General features: G+C 40.9%; 1 protein-coding gene across 1 annotated transcript in view; it reads right to left on the bottom strand.

The window, feature by feature from the left end:
- HYDIN (HYDIN axonemal central pair apparatus protein) overlaps nucleotides 1-16148 on the bottom strand; it is an 84245-nt gene that overhangs the window by 51611 nt on the left and 16486 nt on the right. The window contains exons 6-18 of the mRNA XM_075282213.1: nucleotides 14233-14432; nucleotides 13942-14066; nucleotides 13050-13251; nucleotides 8388-8571; nucleotides 6195-6294; nucleotides 5990-6108; nucleotides 4903-5126; nucleotides 4513-4580; nucleotides 4205-4440; nucleotides 2935-3035; nucleotides 2721-2856; nucleotides 1904-2068; nucleotides 824-976 (exon numbers count right to left, since the gene is read on the bottom strand). Of these exons, the coding sequence (XP_075138314.1) occupies nucleotides 824-976; nucleotides 1904-2068; nucleotides 2721-2856; nucleotides 2935-3035; nucleotides 4205-4440; nucleotides 4513-4580; nucleotides 4903-5126; nucleotides 5990-6108; nucleotides 6195-6294; nucleotides 8388-8571; nucleotides 13050-13251; nucleotides 13942-14066; nucleotides 14233-14432 (2013 nt within the window). The remainder of the gene's footprint in view (nucleotides 1-823; nucleotides 977-1903; nucleotides 2069-2720; nucleotides 2857-2934; nucleotides 3036-4204; nucleotides 4441-4512; nucleotides 4581-4902; nucleotides 5127-5989; nucleotides 6109-6194; nucleotides 6295-8387; nucleotides 8572-13049; nucleotides 13252-13941; nucleotides 14067-14232; nucleotides 14433-16148) is intronic.

Below are 16148 nucleotides of genomic sequence, written 5' to 3' on the forward strand. Positions count from 1 at the left end.
GAGGACAAGAGGTATAAAAGATTGATATACAGGATAGAGAGTAATGAGGACTTTAGGTACTGGATGAGGGGTAAAGAGGACATGAAGGTTAGGTTAGTGATGGGGAATTTGAGTAAACATTATCAGTTGATGTACTGTAAGTCTGAGATAGAGGATGGAGGGCGATATGGATTTAATGTAAAGGATAGGGATTGTTGTGAATTTGAGGTAAAGGATGAGGTGTGATGTGGAATTAAGGTACAGGATGGGGATGATGTGGACATATATACATTATGGTGGGATGACAAAGATTTGCATAGGGGTGATGAGGATTTGAGGTGCATGATGGAGGGTGATGTGTTTTCAGGTATAGGATAGGGATTGATGAGGGCATGGAGGCACAGGACTGGGGTGATGAAGACATGGAAGTACCTGATGGGAGTTGGTGAGGATTTGAGATACAAGTTAGGAGATAATAAGATTTGAATTTCTGATAGAAGACATTTTTGGTTATAATAGAAGGGGGTTGAGTTACCTGGGAGGAGATGATTGTGAATTAGAGATTATAATTAAAGACAATTCATTATTGTGATGGTAATTAGCACTCATCATAGTAGTGCATTGTATCATAGCCAGGTAGTACTTATCAGTCTCCATAGGAACTTGCAGAGTAGAGAAGAACTCTTATCAGGATCTATCACCAGTCAGTAAGAACAAGATCATCACCTGGTATGATCCCATTAATGATATACAAAGCCCTGTAGTAAGTGAAATGTGACCTGTCTGTAGGAATCTCTGATGGTCACTGACCTGTGGATCTGCCTAGACCTGAATATACACTCACCATGCTGGCCTGGAAAGGAGCTGAGATCACAGACTGGTTACAAAGACGGATCATTCTGGAAGCATCAGTGAGAACTGGGACATCACCAAAGTTCACCTCACTTGGATCTACATGGATGACAGGCCCTTCTCCAGTGCACAAAAGACGAACTTCCTATGAAAAACATTGTATAGAACAGAAATGGATGTGTAAAATATACTACAGCATCTCAATATGAATGGGATATATAAATGAAAAAAGAGAAGTAACGACAAACTGTCTCTCTGCAACTAAATGATTTGTGACAACTATTTTCAGTAACCCTGATCTGTACTGGGGGTCACCAGAAACACACACAAGGGTCACAAGGAAATGATTCAGAAGAGCCATTCTACTTGATAACAGGCCATGATATAGTTATCCTGTAGGGTTTCCTACAGAATTACTGTTTTATAGTCGATAAGAATACAGTTACATATAGCAAAGGCCAAGGGAGCACTGCTAGAGGTCACCACCTCAAATATCCATGCGCTTGTGGCAATAGAAATGTTCTTCTCCTAACAGTTAACTGATGTTGTGCAGGAGAACACCACCAGCCTCTAAAATTGGATTAGGGGGAATTAGTACATGATTATTAGGACTCTCTTTTTTAATGGTAAAAAAACAGGATAAGGAGACATCACTTATGATAAGAGCAACAACCAGAGAAAAGCTTTATCATAGTAACATGTACTGGAAGCCTATGTTTGAGGGTTGCTCACTATTGTTCTCTGCACCAGGCCTTGTATTTTCAGACCCATCAGGTAGGTTTCTCACTGCTTAACTGGTTAGGGGCTTCAGAAGGCAGCAGAGGCAAGAGCTGTCACTTTTACAGTAACAATAGCATGCACAGAAATAGACATAGGAACCAGAAAGCAGTCAAAATGTAAAACTATAGAATTCCTTACCCTTACTTACACCAAAGTTATTTATGTAGGGATGGGAAGAGGATACCAGGAACTGAATATATCAGATTCGCCTATGGTAATGATGTTTAACATGACTGGATTATGGTAATACTCTAGTGTTGTGCTTGATAAGAGTTATAGCAGGTAGCCTTACCAGCGGTGCCTGGACACTTCCATATACAGCAATGTGAGTTGTAACACACAGCTCTCCAGTCCTCTGGGCTCTCAGTACAATAGGTACTTCCACACTGCTATGAGCTTCAATTATTCCACGTGGCTTTGGGCTGTTATACAGGATTCTAGAGGAAGAATCTGACTCCTGCAAAAAATGGAAGCATATACTCACCCATTAAAGTTTGTTGCTGAGCCCCATATACATATCAACTGAAGTTTCTATTCCCTACTCATTTATACACTGTCTACCAATAAGTATTTGGACACCCATGCAAATGAAGATATCTACGGTCGTAATGTACGTCACGCCTTCCGCCGTTAAATAGGAAACAGCATTGGCATTAGTGCATTGGCATTATTCGTATGCAAGATGCCACGAAGTGCAAAGTTGTCCGATTTCGAGAAAGGGGTAATTGAGGTGTACCACAGAAATGGTCGATCCTTAAGGGACATAGCAAGCAAACTGAATTACCCAAAATCGACAGTGGCCTATGTGATTACAAAGTGGAAGGTGAATGGTGATTGTCGGACTGTGCTCTGAGTTGGCAGATCCCCAAAACTGGGAGATAGAGACCGATGAGTGCTGGCCAGAGAAACCGAACCCAACCGATGGCTCACGTACACCAAGAGTTTCAACAGGCATCCAGGAGTATTGTGTCGATCAATATTATCCATAAGGTAGCACATCTGCTGGGTTCAACCAAATGTTGTCTTTCTATTCTACCACAGGTGTCCAAATACCTATTGGTAGACAGTGTTTATACTCCCCCTGTATACAATGTAGGTCCATGACATACCTGTGGCAAGAAGATGTAATACCCCTTGAGGTTGCTGGGATTGTGCAGTGTTACAGTGCGTTCATAAGGGAACTGCAGGAAGCACCGGTTGTATGTAATGGCAATGTTCTCTACAAACAATGGTGGCACTTCACACCTGAGTCACATGAAATAGTGTCAGCACAAAGACCTGTTGCACAATTTTAATGACACATGAGCTTAATGTCTAGTTTACCTGGCTGTTATTGGTAAAGCCAAAACCTCCTCTCCTATACCGTCCACATCCACCACTAAGGCCAGCTCATATGTCTTCAAGCTGTTGGAGCACAGGGTCACCTGTAGGAATATAAAGCCTTAAGACTGAGCTGGTGCTGAGGTGTTTGATAGAGTGCAGTTTACAAATGTGGGATAAGAGCTGCTGGCCAATAAGGTGTTCCAGTATAATGTTTTAGGGTGCTTCACATTCAAGGTTCTTGTATATTTTATACAAGGGAAAGAAAACAAAAAACCCACCTTCTTTGTGTAATGCCGGGGACTGCATGCGTTATTCTGGGGTTGCTATATTACAAAAATCAGAAAATGTGAAGGCAAGGGGGATTTGGTTCAGGAAACTGTTTTCCCCTCAAAGTAGGACGGATCCCTGAAGTTAAGCAAAGTCCTGAATCACAGTTTTATCTTGGCAAAGTAGGAAACTGCTGACAGCAGAGAGCAGTGTCCATCTGTCAGCAATCTATGATTAATTTATCATGAAGAACACACACGGTCACCTGAATCAATAACAGCACATAGTGCCAGGGGCTTTGGCATGACTGAAGAGATACATAATGCAAGTAATGACAGGGAAAGGCACAGGTAGTAGGGGGAGCAGCTGTCTGCACATATATTCTGCAGGGACACTGTCAGCGATGCGCTCCACCATGTGCCTCCCCAGGTGCTCAGACAGCAGCTCTGCAAACATCTATTATTAAAGTCATGCAGTGATGACACCAGGACACAGACTGCTATCAGGCCATTCCAAACTTTTGTAGCCTAGATTCTCCTTCCTGGTTTGGTCGCAATTTGTATACAATACTTAAAGGTGATACTGTATTCAATAGTACCCTTCAACTGAACACCATAAAAAAGCAATGGGATATCCTCCTGGAGGAAGATAGAAGTGCATGGTGTTATGCTCTTTCCACACTATTATACGGGCCAGAGAAGATGGGCAGTGAGTCTGTAATCTCCTTCACTGGAAACGTCTGCCCATTTCTGTGTACATGTATAGGAGACTGTAAAAAGCTTGATGAATTTACTCTGGGTTGCAGACTGTAAATACAAACCTGTAAACTTCACATTTTGTTCGCCTCAATGCCACAGCAGCATGTCTATGAAAAACAGCTTCTGCATCAGAGAAGCCTGCAGAGCATCAGAAGGAAGCATGTCAATCATGTCATTGGCATATTCTTTTTTTCTGGTGGGCATTCGGTGGGCACATGGTTTCCCTTGCATCTCCTGTACTCTACCTCTATATCCAGGAGTCCTTGGGAGCGGATGGTTCCTTTGGAGGGAGTAACAGTGAATTCACGAGGTCTCCAGCCTACATTCTGTTGTCTTCTCCAGGATGCAGCCCTGTCTTCTACGATATGCGTGTGACTACTGACACTTGGGTCACCACTGCCATCTCCAGGGATCCTTAGACTGAAGCTCATGGGAACCAGAGATGTGTTATTGAGAGAACACAAAAGAGTTTGTGGAAATCCTAGAAAATAAACATCATTTAATGAAAAGGCCTGTGTGTCTATCTGTTTGCAAATGTTGAAACAGCACTCACCAAAAGACACATCCCCAAAGTTTAAGCCTGGAACACTGAAATGGAAGGTGGGTCCAATGATGCAGCCTCTGTAAACAGCAACCACCACATGATATAGTCAGTGATACAGTATGTGACAGTACCATAATTCACTGCAGACCAACATCACATTGGGTAAACTAAACATAAGAGATGGACATTTCATTAATTCACATCCTCTGGGGTTCTTACCTGTCTGTGCACATAGTTATCAAGGGCCTGTCCACACTACCTTACCAGGAGTCACTATCTGACAGTTCACATGAACTTGCCAGGGTCTTTATGTGACTATTCACATTATCTTGCTGGGGACCCTATCTGACTGCCCATATGACCATCTGGCACCTTAAAGTCCCTAATTTTGGTATTTACCTCACTGTTAATGTAACATCATCAGAAGCTCCATCTACAACGAAGTGGAAATCCTCCTTGAATTCTCCCAATATGCTGCAGCAGAGAGAGATCTGAATGGCCTGGTGTCCATCCGGTAGGATGATCCCTTCACTGGGTGTGAAAGAAAAGCTGGACGCCAAGACTGAGGTGTGAGGCACAAGGGTAAAGAGCCCATCAATAGCACCTTGGTTTGCCAGGATGACCTTTTAAGAGAAAAGACAAAAGATGAAGCCATTAATGGGGTTTATCCTTGAAGATGTCTGATTTATATCTGATAGAACATACAGGAGAGTAATTTATGAAAGCCATTGATCCAGTTTTCTGAAAGTAAAAAGTTAAATGTTTTGACACATGCAGAACTGGTGCAAAAAGTGTGAGTTTTCACCTGGTTTCCTCAAAAAGTGAGCAATGGGGGGCAGTAGGTGGGCAGAATGTGCTACAGAAAAATGTCACAAATTATAACTGAAATCTAGTGCATCTTTCACTTTATGGACTACATGAGGTACAGCAGAATTAAGAGGCATATGGCACATCTGACACCAGCAGACAATAGATTACGACTGGCATATCAAATGCTGTCATTGTCATAGATTTTACCATAAAGTTTTCATCTGAGCAAAATCCAGTTACTTTACTAACTGAAGTCATACATATGTTGGAAGATCTCATTTACACAGCCATTGATTCTGGATATGTGGAGCTCAAATAGACCACACAGAGAAGGAGTTAGGAAAAAAGCCAAGTGGATATAAAAAGAGGAGAAAAAGCCCCAGTGAACAGGGGGAAGACCCCAGGAATAGTTGAGAAGATGCACCAGGACAGGTGACCCCAACAGCAGGGGATCAGGTAACAACTCCTTATATTATCACTAGTGTGACACATGCTCCTAAGTTATCTTCTACACATATTACAGCATTCTGAATGCTGAAAATGTGAAAACAACATTTTTAAAACCCAATCCAGTTGTACTTGTCATGTATTTGTAGAGCACAATCTGCACCACAAAACAGTAGTCACATCTGAGACTACCCTTAGGAAGCTGCAGTCAGGATAAAAAAGCACTGACCTCATAGTTGTGTGTAGAGCCCACAAACACTTTCCCAATGTCCAATTCATCAAAGGTGAAGCAGAGTTTGGGCCCCAGACCCTCTCCTCGAATCCTCAGGGGCAGTCTTGTTTCTCGACCTGCAAGAGAGACATGGACTGAGCTGTCTAGAGCTAACCAATGTTATATTTTGAAGGAGCAGGGGTTGCAGTACCAGAGTAGTTACCTGTAATATCACAGTAGACAGTCCGCTGGTATACCTTAGCAGCCTGGGGTTTGAAGAGAACAGTAACTTGCACAGAAGAGTTAGGCCAGACATCCCCCTGCTATCAGAAGAGATACAAAAAAATTACATTAAACACAGGAAAATGATCATCTCTAAACAACGCTCATTCACTGAAAAGGCAAACAACTTTCTACTAAACTTTGGGTTTCAATTCATCACATTACAGATGTCGGGCAGTAACTGGCAACAGTCAGAACCTAAAATGATCCAGTTGCGTTACTCTGCAGAAAAGGGTCAGAAAGGGGACTGTGTCTCTTTAAAGGGAGTCTATCAGCAGTAAGTTGTAAGCGTAATCACAATACCTTGTAGAGGTGATCTTACTTTTCTAGTTTCAGACACCCATTTTTATGTAAATCGCCATTTATACATATTTAGGAGTGGGCCTTAACTTGTCTAGGCTTTGGTCACAGGGCTAGATTCCTGGGCAAAGAACTTTCCCCTCATTTGCACATAAGTAAAACGACTTACATGACAATGGATCTCAAAAGTTGAATAACAGAGACATATTTGGAAAGTGCAGCATCATCTTTACAAGGTGCTGGGATTAGGTTTGTAATTTATTTACTGCAGACTCCCTTTAAGGCTATTGCATTTAAGTAGACTGCAGTCATACAGAACATACATGGTCTGCTAAAAAAGTATAAGCAAATAAGTTTTATACTGCAGATTTTTAGGTGCAACTCATCTAGCTGCTACTTAAAGAAGTATTCAGATGACTCTGCAAAAGTAGGCCTCATCACAGACGAAGATGACAGGGAGTACAGAGAACTGGACCAGAATTCTGTGGATTGGTGCCAGCGGGACCACCTTAGGATTAATGCTAAGAAGACCAAGGAGATAGTGGTGGACTTCTAAATATTTATCTCCATTTTTGCGCCAAATAATTATTTCATGGGGAGTCAGCATTTTGGAGCTTCTAGAAACACTCCATATTTATGAAGGTCCATACAACATATTTATAAATATGTCTACAACTATTAAATGGATTAGTAGTTTAAAACAGTGCAAAGTTTTACAGCATTGATAAATGTGCCCCATTATGTATCAGACTCCAAAGTCACTTCATAGTGGTCATAGAACAACAACATTGGCAAAGATCATTGCATGGATTAAGTGGAGCTATATACTGTCTATGCAGTGATACAAAACATCTGCTGACCGTATTAAGATATCATTTATATCATATGCACACTAAAATAACCATCCATAAAAATAAATACCTGAACCTTACGAATGTCACTCAGGCTATGTTCACAGCTGCACTGGAGCCTCCAACGAAAATTGGTGAAGGAAAAAGTTCTGAACAGAGGACTTTTCCTCTGCCATTTTCAGTTTTATAAAAGACAGACACCCCCGATGGACTCCATTACAATCAACGGTTTCTTTCATGCTCTGTGTGTAACTGCTGACTGACCCAAAGAATGTAGATGTAATGCTAGTGTGAACGCAGCATCAAAAAACAAAGATCAGAAAAATACCTAAAACTCCCACAATAATTACTAGTGATAGTGTAAAACAATATTCAACAGAAAGTATGGTAGCAAATACTATCTGTAACAACTCACAAGATAATAGATAAATGACACATCCAACATGCAAAACCATAATCCATTACGGACCAATGAGCTTGGGGAAACAAATGATGGGCCAAACAAAATATGAATAGTGTTGGTTTCGAAATTGGCTTAAGGTTATGGCTTTGCTTCCTTGATGTGCGATCTATGTATTACCTTGTGAGTTGTCCACAGATAGTATTTGGTACCGTGCTGTCTGTTAAATAATTTTTTAGACACTCACTGATAATTACTGAGGAGCTTTTAGGTATTTTTCTGACCTTTATATTTTGAATGATATTAGTACTGTAAAGTCCTGGTATTCATTTCCTTGGATGGTTACCTATAATCAAACATATGTCTTAACACAGGCTTTAGTTGTGATATATTGGTATTGGAGGAACTGTTAATATTTCTTTATAATCAGTGATAGTTGTCTATGCAGTGATGATGAAAGTGATCCAGTGCTGGCATGAATGGACATCATGGCTTTGCGGCCTCCGGCTGTTATCACAGATTGCTGAGCCATTGTGAAATTCCTACTGGGTAACATAAAAGAAATAACTTTGCACACACTCACCACGGGCTCTATTTGAAACACTGTATCTGTAAATAACATGGTGTCACTCTCTGCTTCTCTTCGCCGGTTGTGAAAGGTGCGGCTGAGAAGCGAGAGGCGTTCACGAAGACTGGGATCTGCTTTACATTCATCCAAAAAGCGGTCTGTTTCCTCTTCTTCCTCAATGAGCAGATCAGAGCAGAACCTGAAGATCAGAAAATGAGATGTGAAAACTCTGACAGCAGCAACTTGTTGACGGCATCCAAAAGCAGGTCCCCAAGTGGACTCGCCGAATTGAATACCGAACACAGATGTGAACCAGGCCTTAACGGAACAAAATGAATACATAAAATATTAATGATATATAACAGGAGCTGGACTTCAAAGGTAATGCTGAGCTTTATTATATCACTACAGATTACTGTACATTGATAGCACTGTACAGAAGCAGAAGACCATTGCATGAATCCACATCACACATTGTTACAGAATCGCACATCCCAACACGCCCAGTCATAGGATATATTCACATGACTGTGTCTATTTCTTAGTTGTGAGAAAACGGGCAAGTTAACTGGATTTATTTCCATTTTGATGGCTGTTTAAAATGGACCCACCTACTTCAATGGGGACAATGACAGGTTATAAGGCAGGACCACTACATACACAAGAAGTTATCCCTGCCACAATAAGGGAATCATGGCTGTGTTTATCAAAAGTGCAGGACCATAGAAAGTTTCTGATCAAGACAACAGACTGTCACCACTTGAATGGTTAAAGAAAATCTGTAATATGGAATGGAGGAGGGGACGCTACTGCATATCTTTTGGGAGTGTGCTGGACTGAGGAATTTTTGGGACAGTGTTCATAGGGTGATCTGTCAGGTATTCCAAGTTACCCCCCTTACATGTCGGCCTTCGTCCTGCTCCACCTCTGGGACTAACCCCTCCACATCTATTGCAAGTCCTCCTCCCATGGTTAATGTGCCAGAGTGTGTATTCTGACACTCTGGAAGTCACCCAATCCACCCTCCATACTACACTGGATTTGCAAGGTGGAGGATATCCAAGGCATGGAAGATCTCATTGTGTCTCATGGAGATGCACAGGAGTCTTTTGTGGAGGTCAGGACACCGTGGATTCTCTTCCAGGATACTCAGACCAATATTAACCTAGTGAGTTGAATTCTGGTCAGTAGAACTAGCGATCATGGAGGGGTTGTTGGGGTTGCCTACTTTTTCTCCCCCTTCTTTTTTTTGTTTTCTCTTCCCCTTTCTCCACTCTCGCTTGCTTCCTTCCCCTGTTTCTCCTTTTCTTTCTTCTCTTTTCTTTTCCATTTTGCCAGCTTGGCCATTGTCATTGTGAGTTGGCTCACCTGCCGTGCTGTCTTATGTTGCTGCTGTTCTCAATTGTTTGTTATGTTTACTGGTCTTTGATGTTTTGGGCTTGTTTCTCTATTTGTATTGTTTGTCTATTGGAATTTTTGCTATAAATAAAGAATCTATTAAAAAAAAATCTTTAAAAGGCTGCAAAATTTTGAATTACTTATATCTGAAAAAAAAAAAAAACAATAATATAAAATCACATCTGCGTCAATTAATAAACACCTACCTATACCTGCCTATACCGGCCCTGCCTTTACTGGACAAAAAGAGTGAGCAACACAGTGCCATTCATTTCTTGACATGGCATCCACAATCAATACCAAACAAAAACAGAACAAGGGGCCGTTCACACGGAGTAAACGCAAGCTGATTATGGCAAAATACACGTGTAAAAATCAGACTCCCATTGACTTCAATGCCATTTTTTACACCTGTATTTTGCCATAATCTGCTCGCGTTTACTCCGTGTGAACGGCCCCCAAATGGTCTTGCTGTCCACTCTTACAACAAACATCAGAACCCAGAGTATATCTTTTCAACTAAATCTTCATCACAAAATTCCTTGATAGGGATAGGACACAGCCATTGAAGTAAGTGAAAATAGATCACTGCAACGGTCTATACCACGTGCCAAATTATTATGCAAATTGGATTTAAGTATCATAACAATTAGTTTTTCAATTAAGCTCATGGACGGTATCATGTCTCTGGGCTCTTTGGATTAGTGAAATCAATCTCAAATACCCGTGATAGTCGAGCAAGTTGAGCCCGATTAACAGAAACCTACTTCAGACCAGGACCTCACATTCCAAAAACACACCGTTTTGGCTGTAGAAATGGTACGTTTTACAGTACCTGCAAAGTGGATGGGATTCTGACTATTCCCATCCACACATTGCAGAAAAAAAACATCGTTTTTGAAAATCGCAGCATAGCAACTATATGTGTGGAAAAGCTGGCGTTTTCCGTACACGTATAAAAGGTACAAAGGGTCTGCAGAGGAAAACGCAGCAAAAATGCAATGAAAAACTATGGGAAAAAAAAATGTGATGAATTTTTTGAATCAACAAAACTTTATTAAAGGATCAAAGAAAGGACATGAGAAATCAAAAATAGGAGGCCTCGTAGGGCCCAAATAGATGAGGTCCGCCCAATACAACACAGATTGGAAATGATACAAAAGCCAGACACTTGAAGAGACTGGTGTCAACTGTCCCTAAAGAATAGATCTAGGTTAAAGTCCAAATGGCTACATGAAAAGAAGGATATAAAAAAAGGGAAAAACACAAGAGAAAGTAAAAAGAAATGGACAATACAAGCCCAGGCAATACCCAAATTCTAAATTAAGATCATAAAGCCCTCTCATGCTCTTATATTCATGTCCCCAATGACCCCTTTTATAAATAATGACCCTTATATTCTCTATGCCCTTTTATAACTGATTTCCCGTCTACAGTATTAATGCCCCTTAACATGCCCTTTATGCTACATATACGAACTGCTCCCAAAAATCAAATAAATAAAAGATATACTCACCTTCCTGTGATTCCTTGTTGCACCAAAGCCACCTCTGTCACCGTCTCTTCTCTCTTCTGTGTCTGCATCTCCGCACAGGAGCTGCAATGCTATGATGTCACTGCGCAGTGCTTGGCGCAGATGTCTTGTTTGTGATTCAGCTGCCTTGTAAGCCAGCAAGCCTGTAGTGACTTGAGGTTTACAGAATGGCAGAGCAGGAAGCCAAACAATTCCTGCTCTACCGTGCATTTCAACTGTATCGGTGTCCTTCAGACACTGATACAGTTGAAAAAATTGCATGTGTTTATAGCGACTTCGGATGGGCCCCACCAAGTCAGTGGACCCAGGACCACTGGCTACGTCACTGATTTCAAAAGATGGGACTTCTTAATGCTGCAGATTCAACAAATGACCATTTTTAGTTCTTTACAACCTATAAAATGTCTAGAAACTCTGTTGTGCATAATAATTTGTGGATAAAAATGTTATCACTGGTAGGTTTGTCCGATAAAATTTAATTTATACTCTGACAGCTGAAGATTTGAACATTATACTGACTGTCATTTGCATCGATCATTTAGGAAAATCTGATAAAAATATAATTTGCATAATAATCTAGGACATGGTGTAATAGACTTTAGAGGGAATTGCACTAACACATTTTTGAGCAAACAAGGCCTGTGTCAAATTTAGCATCTTTTCCATGTTAACTCTAGCATGAAACCTTTGGTAAATCCATTATTTTTGTGTTTACCTTTCTAGCCATGTTGAAGATTCCCTGCTTGCTGTCAGTGAATAAGAAAATTCACTGGCGCGACAGAGTCATTCTGGCTACGTGAGGACACGGCCACTGACTTTGCTCTTAGTTAAAGTGCTTTCTTCAGCACAAGATCATTCATCTCTGGTTAATGTCATTAAAAATTGAGGAAAGTGGAGAAATCTCTCAGCTGTGGCCCTCGGGGGCAAACACTGGCCCAGTTGTAGAATCGGCTTTAACCCTAACACTTCATGGAGGATTTGGTAACATTTATTATTTGTCCTGTTAATGAGGCAGAACTCTGTAGACAATTCTGTGTGACTCCATCAGCAGCGCAGGATCCTTCTGTTAAATATTAAACGGGCACAAGAGCAATTAGTGCAGAATTGCCACTTCCGATTACCTAGTACAGACACGCAGAATACGCCAGCGTCTCGTTATTACTTTTACTCTCATGTACTCAGTGGCGTGTTGTCATCTTATATAATTCAAACAGACATGTACTTCTGCAGACTGGCAGTGCCACTGACCACATGACAAACCGCAAACAGAGAGATTAACCCCTGTCATGCCAGACAGCTAAGGATTAATATGTGTGCGGTGTGTTCCAGCCCTGTTACTGTGATTAGCCCCACATACTGGTGATTGAATGCTTGTCATAGCCCCTTTTGTCTGTTTAGGAATCCATTTTTCTGCGTAATGCATGTTTTTAAGGTGCAATGTCTCCCTGTCCAGATGCCACTATGATGATAAAGCGTCATACTGTGCCCAGGGAAAATTCACACATTACATACATGTCACAGATGACCATTTTTAGAGGTGCACAAACCAAGAAGATGACTACTAAGAGTCTACTCAGGTAGAAATATGTGCATATACATGTCTGCAAATGCAGTCAGTGTCAGCACAGTGTGTTTCATAATCTACTTGCATGTCATCAAAGGGTGTACCAGTGTGTCAGCACAGGGTATGCCTGTGTAATACACTACTACCGGTATAGCACTCTCTGCTGCTGGTGGAACATTACCTCTGCTTCTGTTGCTCCTCCTCCTGCCGAGAAGAAAATTCTTTCCACTGGAAATGCGCAACAATATCACTGCGATTGTGAATGGTGACTGTCCTTTGGCTGACTAAAGACAGGAAGGTCTTCTCAATGGTCAGTGAATTTTTGTCTAGTCGCAAATTCATGTCAGCTGCAGCTCCATACAGGCTAATGCGCACATCTTCACCTGAGGAACAACAAAAAACCTAGATGGATCATGAATAAGACCTGTGTGACTGTGCGGGCCCTGCTACTATGGGGGGGGTTATATGTGTTTTTACATATAAAGCACAGTCTCTACATGTTACTCTGTGAGTTCTGCTCTGAGTGTCTATACTTGTGTGTTCTATATATATAATATAGTCACCACATGTGCACACATCACAATGGAGATCTTAAGTTTGTACCATCTTCCTCCATGCTGAGATCTGGCACTGTCTCAGTAACTAGATACTGTTCATTTATCCTAACAAGCCGACAGCTTGATGTTAACACTGATAAAGGTCATTGTCAAACGGAAAACAAGCTGGGTCACCGATACCACAAGCCGTAACATGAGAGACCGTCCCAGCTCATTGTCCTACATGTGTCCTCCACATCTTCCATGTCACATTACATGGAATCATTGTCCTACACAACATTTACACGTGTCGTCCAGATCTCTCACGTCACTCTACAAGTACTTGTAGTTCTACATCTACACATCTCTTCCAGCTCTCCCATGTCACATTACATGGACTCTGTCCTTCACATCGCCAACATCACTTTACATGGACTCATTTTCCTATACTAGATCTACTCACGTCCTCCAGATCTCATGTTCCATTACGTGGATTCATTGTCTTATATTCGTTATTAAAATCTCAGGATGAATTACCTGTGTCATAATGGATCAATAACTCTTGTTTGTGATCGCCAACCTCCAAAGGCTGGAACTCCAAGATGACCTGCATACTATTTCCTACATCAAGTGTTCCAATTACTGGTTCCACGCTGAAAGGCCTGGAACAATAAGTTATTATTTAAATACATCACTTTTGTTTCCAACCACAATACCAGCAAGTTCATCACCAGGACTCCCACTTTATCTTTTTCTGTACAGTCCACATAATATATGAATATCACAAAACATTACAGTCTTTGGGCATAATTGCCTCTTTTTCATTACCTCTGTGTCTGGAGCTGAAATTGAGCTTCCCGATTCCCGATGTTCCGCACCAGGAGTGTCTTCTGGGTGTTGTACTTGACAGGACAGACCTGGAAACTTAACTGGTCTGGAAAGTCCAGCATTGCACGGGCTCCAATTGCTCTGATGGGGACTACAAACTTTTCTCGTTCAGTGATACAAATCAATTCATGAACATAGTCCTACATTAACAAAGATAAGGGAAGCAAGGAGCTCACATTAATATCATAGAGTTTATTTTATAATGAAAGAACAGTAGTGCAATATAACAATGTCAATCAGATTGACAGACTAACTAGTGACACTCCACTGACGCAGCGCTCAATAGAGCTAACAGTGCCTGATAACCATAAGTTTTGTATAAAAGTGACGAATGCCCCTTCTGGAATGTCATCACTCCAGGGTGTATATAACAATCTATGATGTGATGGCATCATTCTTCATTACAGATTCTGATGTGATATCATCATTCCAAGACTTACAAAGGATAGCAATCTCTGATATGATGTCATAACTCAAGGACACAGATCACAGCCTGTGATGTGATATCTTTGACACCAAGATGTACTTTCTAGTCTGTGATGTGATGTTATAACTCCAGGAGATAAATTATAGTCTCTAATGTGAAACTGTCTTTCTAGGAGGCATATCACAATTTCTGACGGGATGCCATCACTCGAGGATGTGGAGTATAGTCTCTGATGCAATGTCATCAATCCAGGACACAAATTATAGTCTTTTATGATGTAGATTATAGTGTTTGATGTGATGTTTTCACTTTAGGATGTAGATTACAGTCTCTGAGGATGAACATTTTGGTCTCTGATGGAGAACATTACAGTCTCTGAAATTAGGTCATCACTCTAATATGTAGATTAAAGTCTCTGTTTTGATGTCATCACTCAAAAACCTAGATTATGGTCTCTGATGTAATGTCTAGACCCTATGATTAATACTATGATCACTAATGTGATGTCATCAGTCTAAGATTTTGTTTCCTGTCTTTGACATCATCTCATCACGCTATAACACAGTGTATGGTCTCTGTGACGACATCATGAAAGGAAACAATCAAAAACATTTCACGTTAGGTTAAAAATGAAAAGAAATAGTCTTTAGTCTCCATTAATATGTCACTAATCCTGTATAAAGGGGTTGGCTACTTTCAGACAAATATAGAGAGACAAATGTTATGGATTGTACAATAAAAATATATATAATTTTCCAATATACTCTCTGTATCAATACCTCACAGTTTTCTAGATCTCTGCTTGCTGTCATTCATTCTGTTACTTCTAGTGGGTAAAAGTCAGACCATGGTCATGTGATTTATGGTCCATGGTCATGTGATGAGTACACAGGTGCCGCTCGTTATAGTAATCAGAGATCTGCCTGGTAACGAGCTGTATACCTGTGTGCTCATCACATGACCATGGACCATAAATCACATGACCATGGTCTGACTTTTACCCACTAGAAGTAACAGAATGAATGACAGCAAGAAGAGATCTAGAAAACTGTGAGGAATTAATACAGAAAGTATACTGGAAAATTGTATATATTTTTATTGTAAAAAGAATAACATTTGTCTCTTAACATTGGTCTGGGAGTGGCCAACCCCTTTAATGTTCTTGTTCTGAAAGCTGGTAAAATAGTGTTATGAGAAATACCATCTACCCCAGTAGGTGCTGCTCTCAAGAGTGTAACAGTCAGCACAAGGGAAAACCTGTTTGTTGTGTCGGGTGATGCAATACAATATTTCAGACTTTCTAAGACATTACAGTACCCGTGCAGCTTGTTCCCCCAAGGCAGTATCATGGCGACTGGGTGTTTGGTTAAACAGAACTTTAAAAACAAAGTTTATTCGAGGTAGGTCCCCAGGAACAGCAACACTGCCA

Source organism: Leptodactylus fuscus, chromosome 7 (assembly GCF_031893055.1).
Source record: "Leptodactylus fuscus isolate aLepFus1 chromosome 7, aLepFus1.hap2, whole genome shotgun sequence".
In the NCBI taxonomy this organism is placed as follows: Eukaryota; Metazoa; Chordata; class Amphibia; order Anura; family Leptodactylidae; genus Leptodactylus; species Leptodactylus fuscus.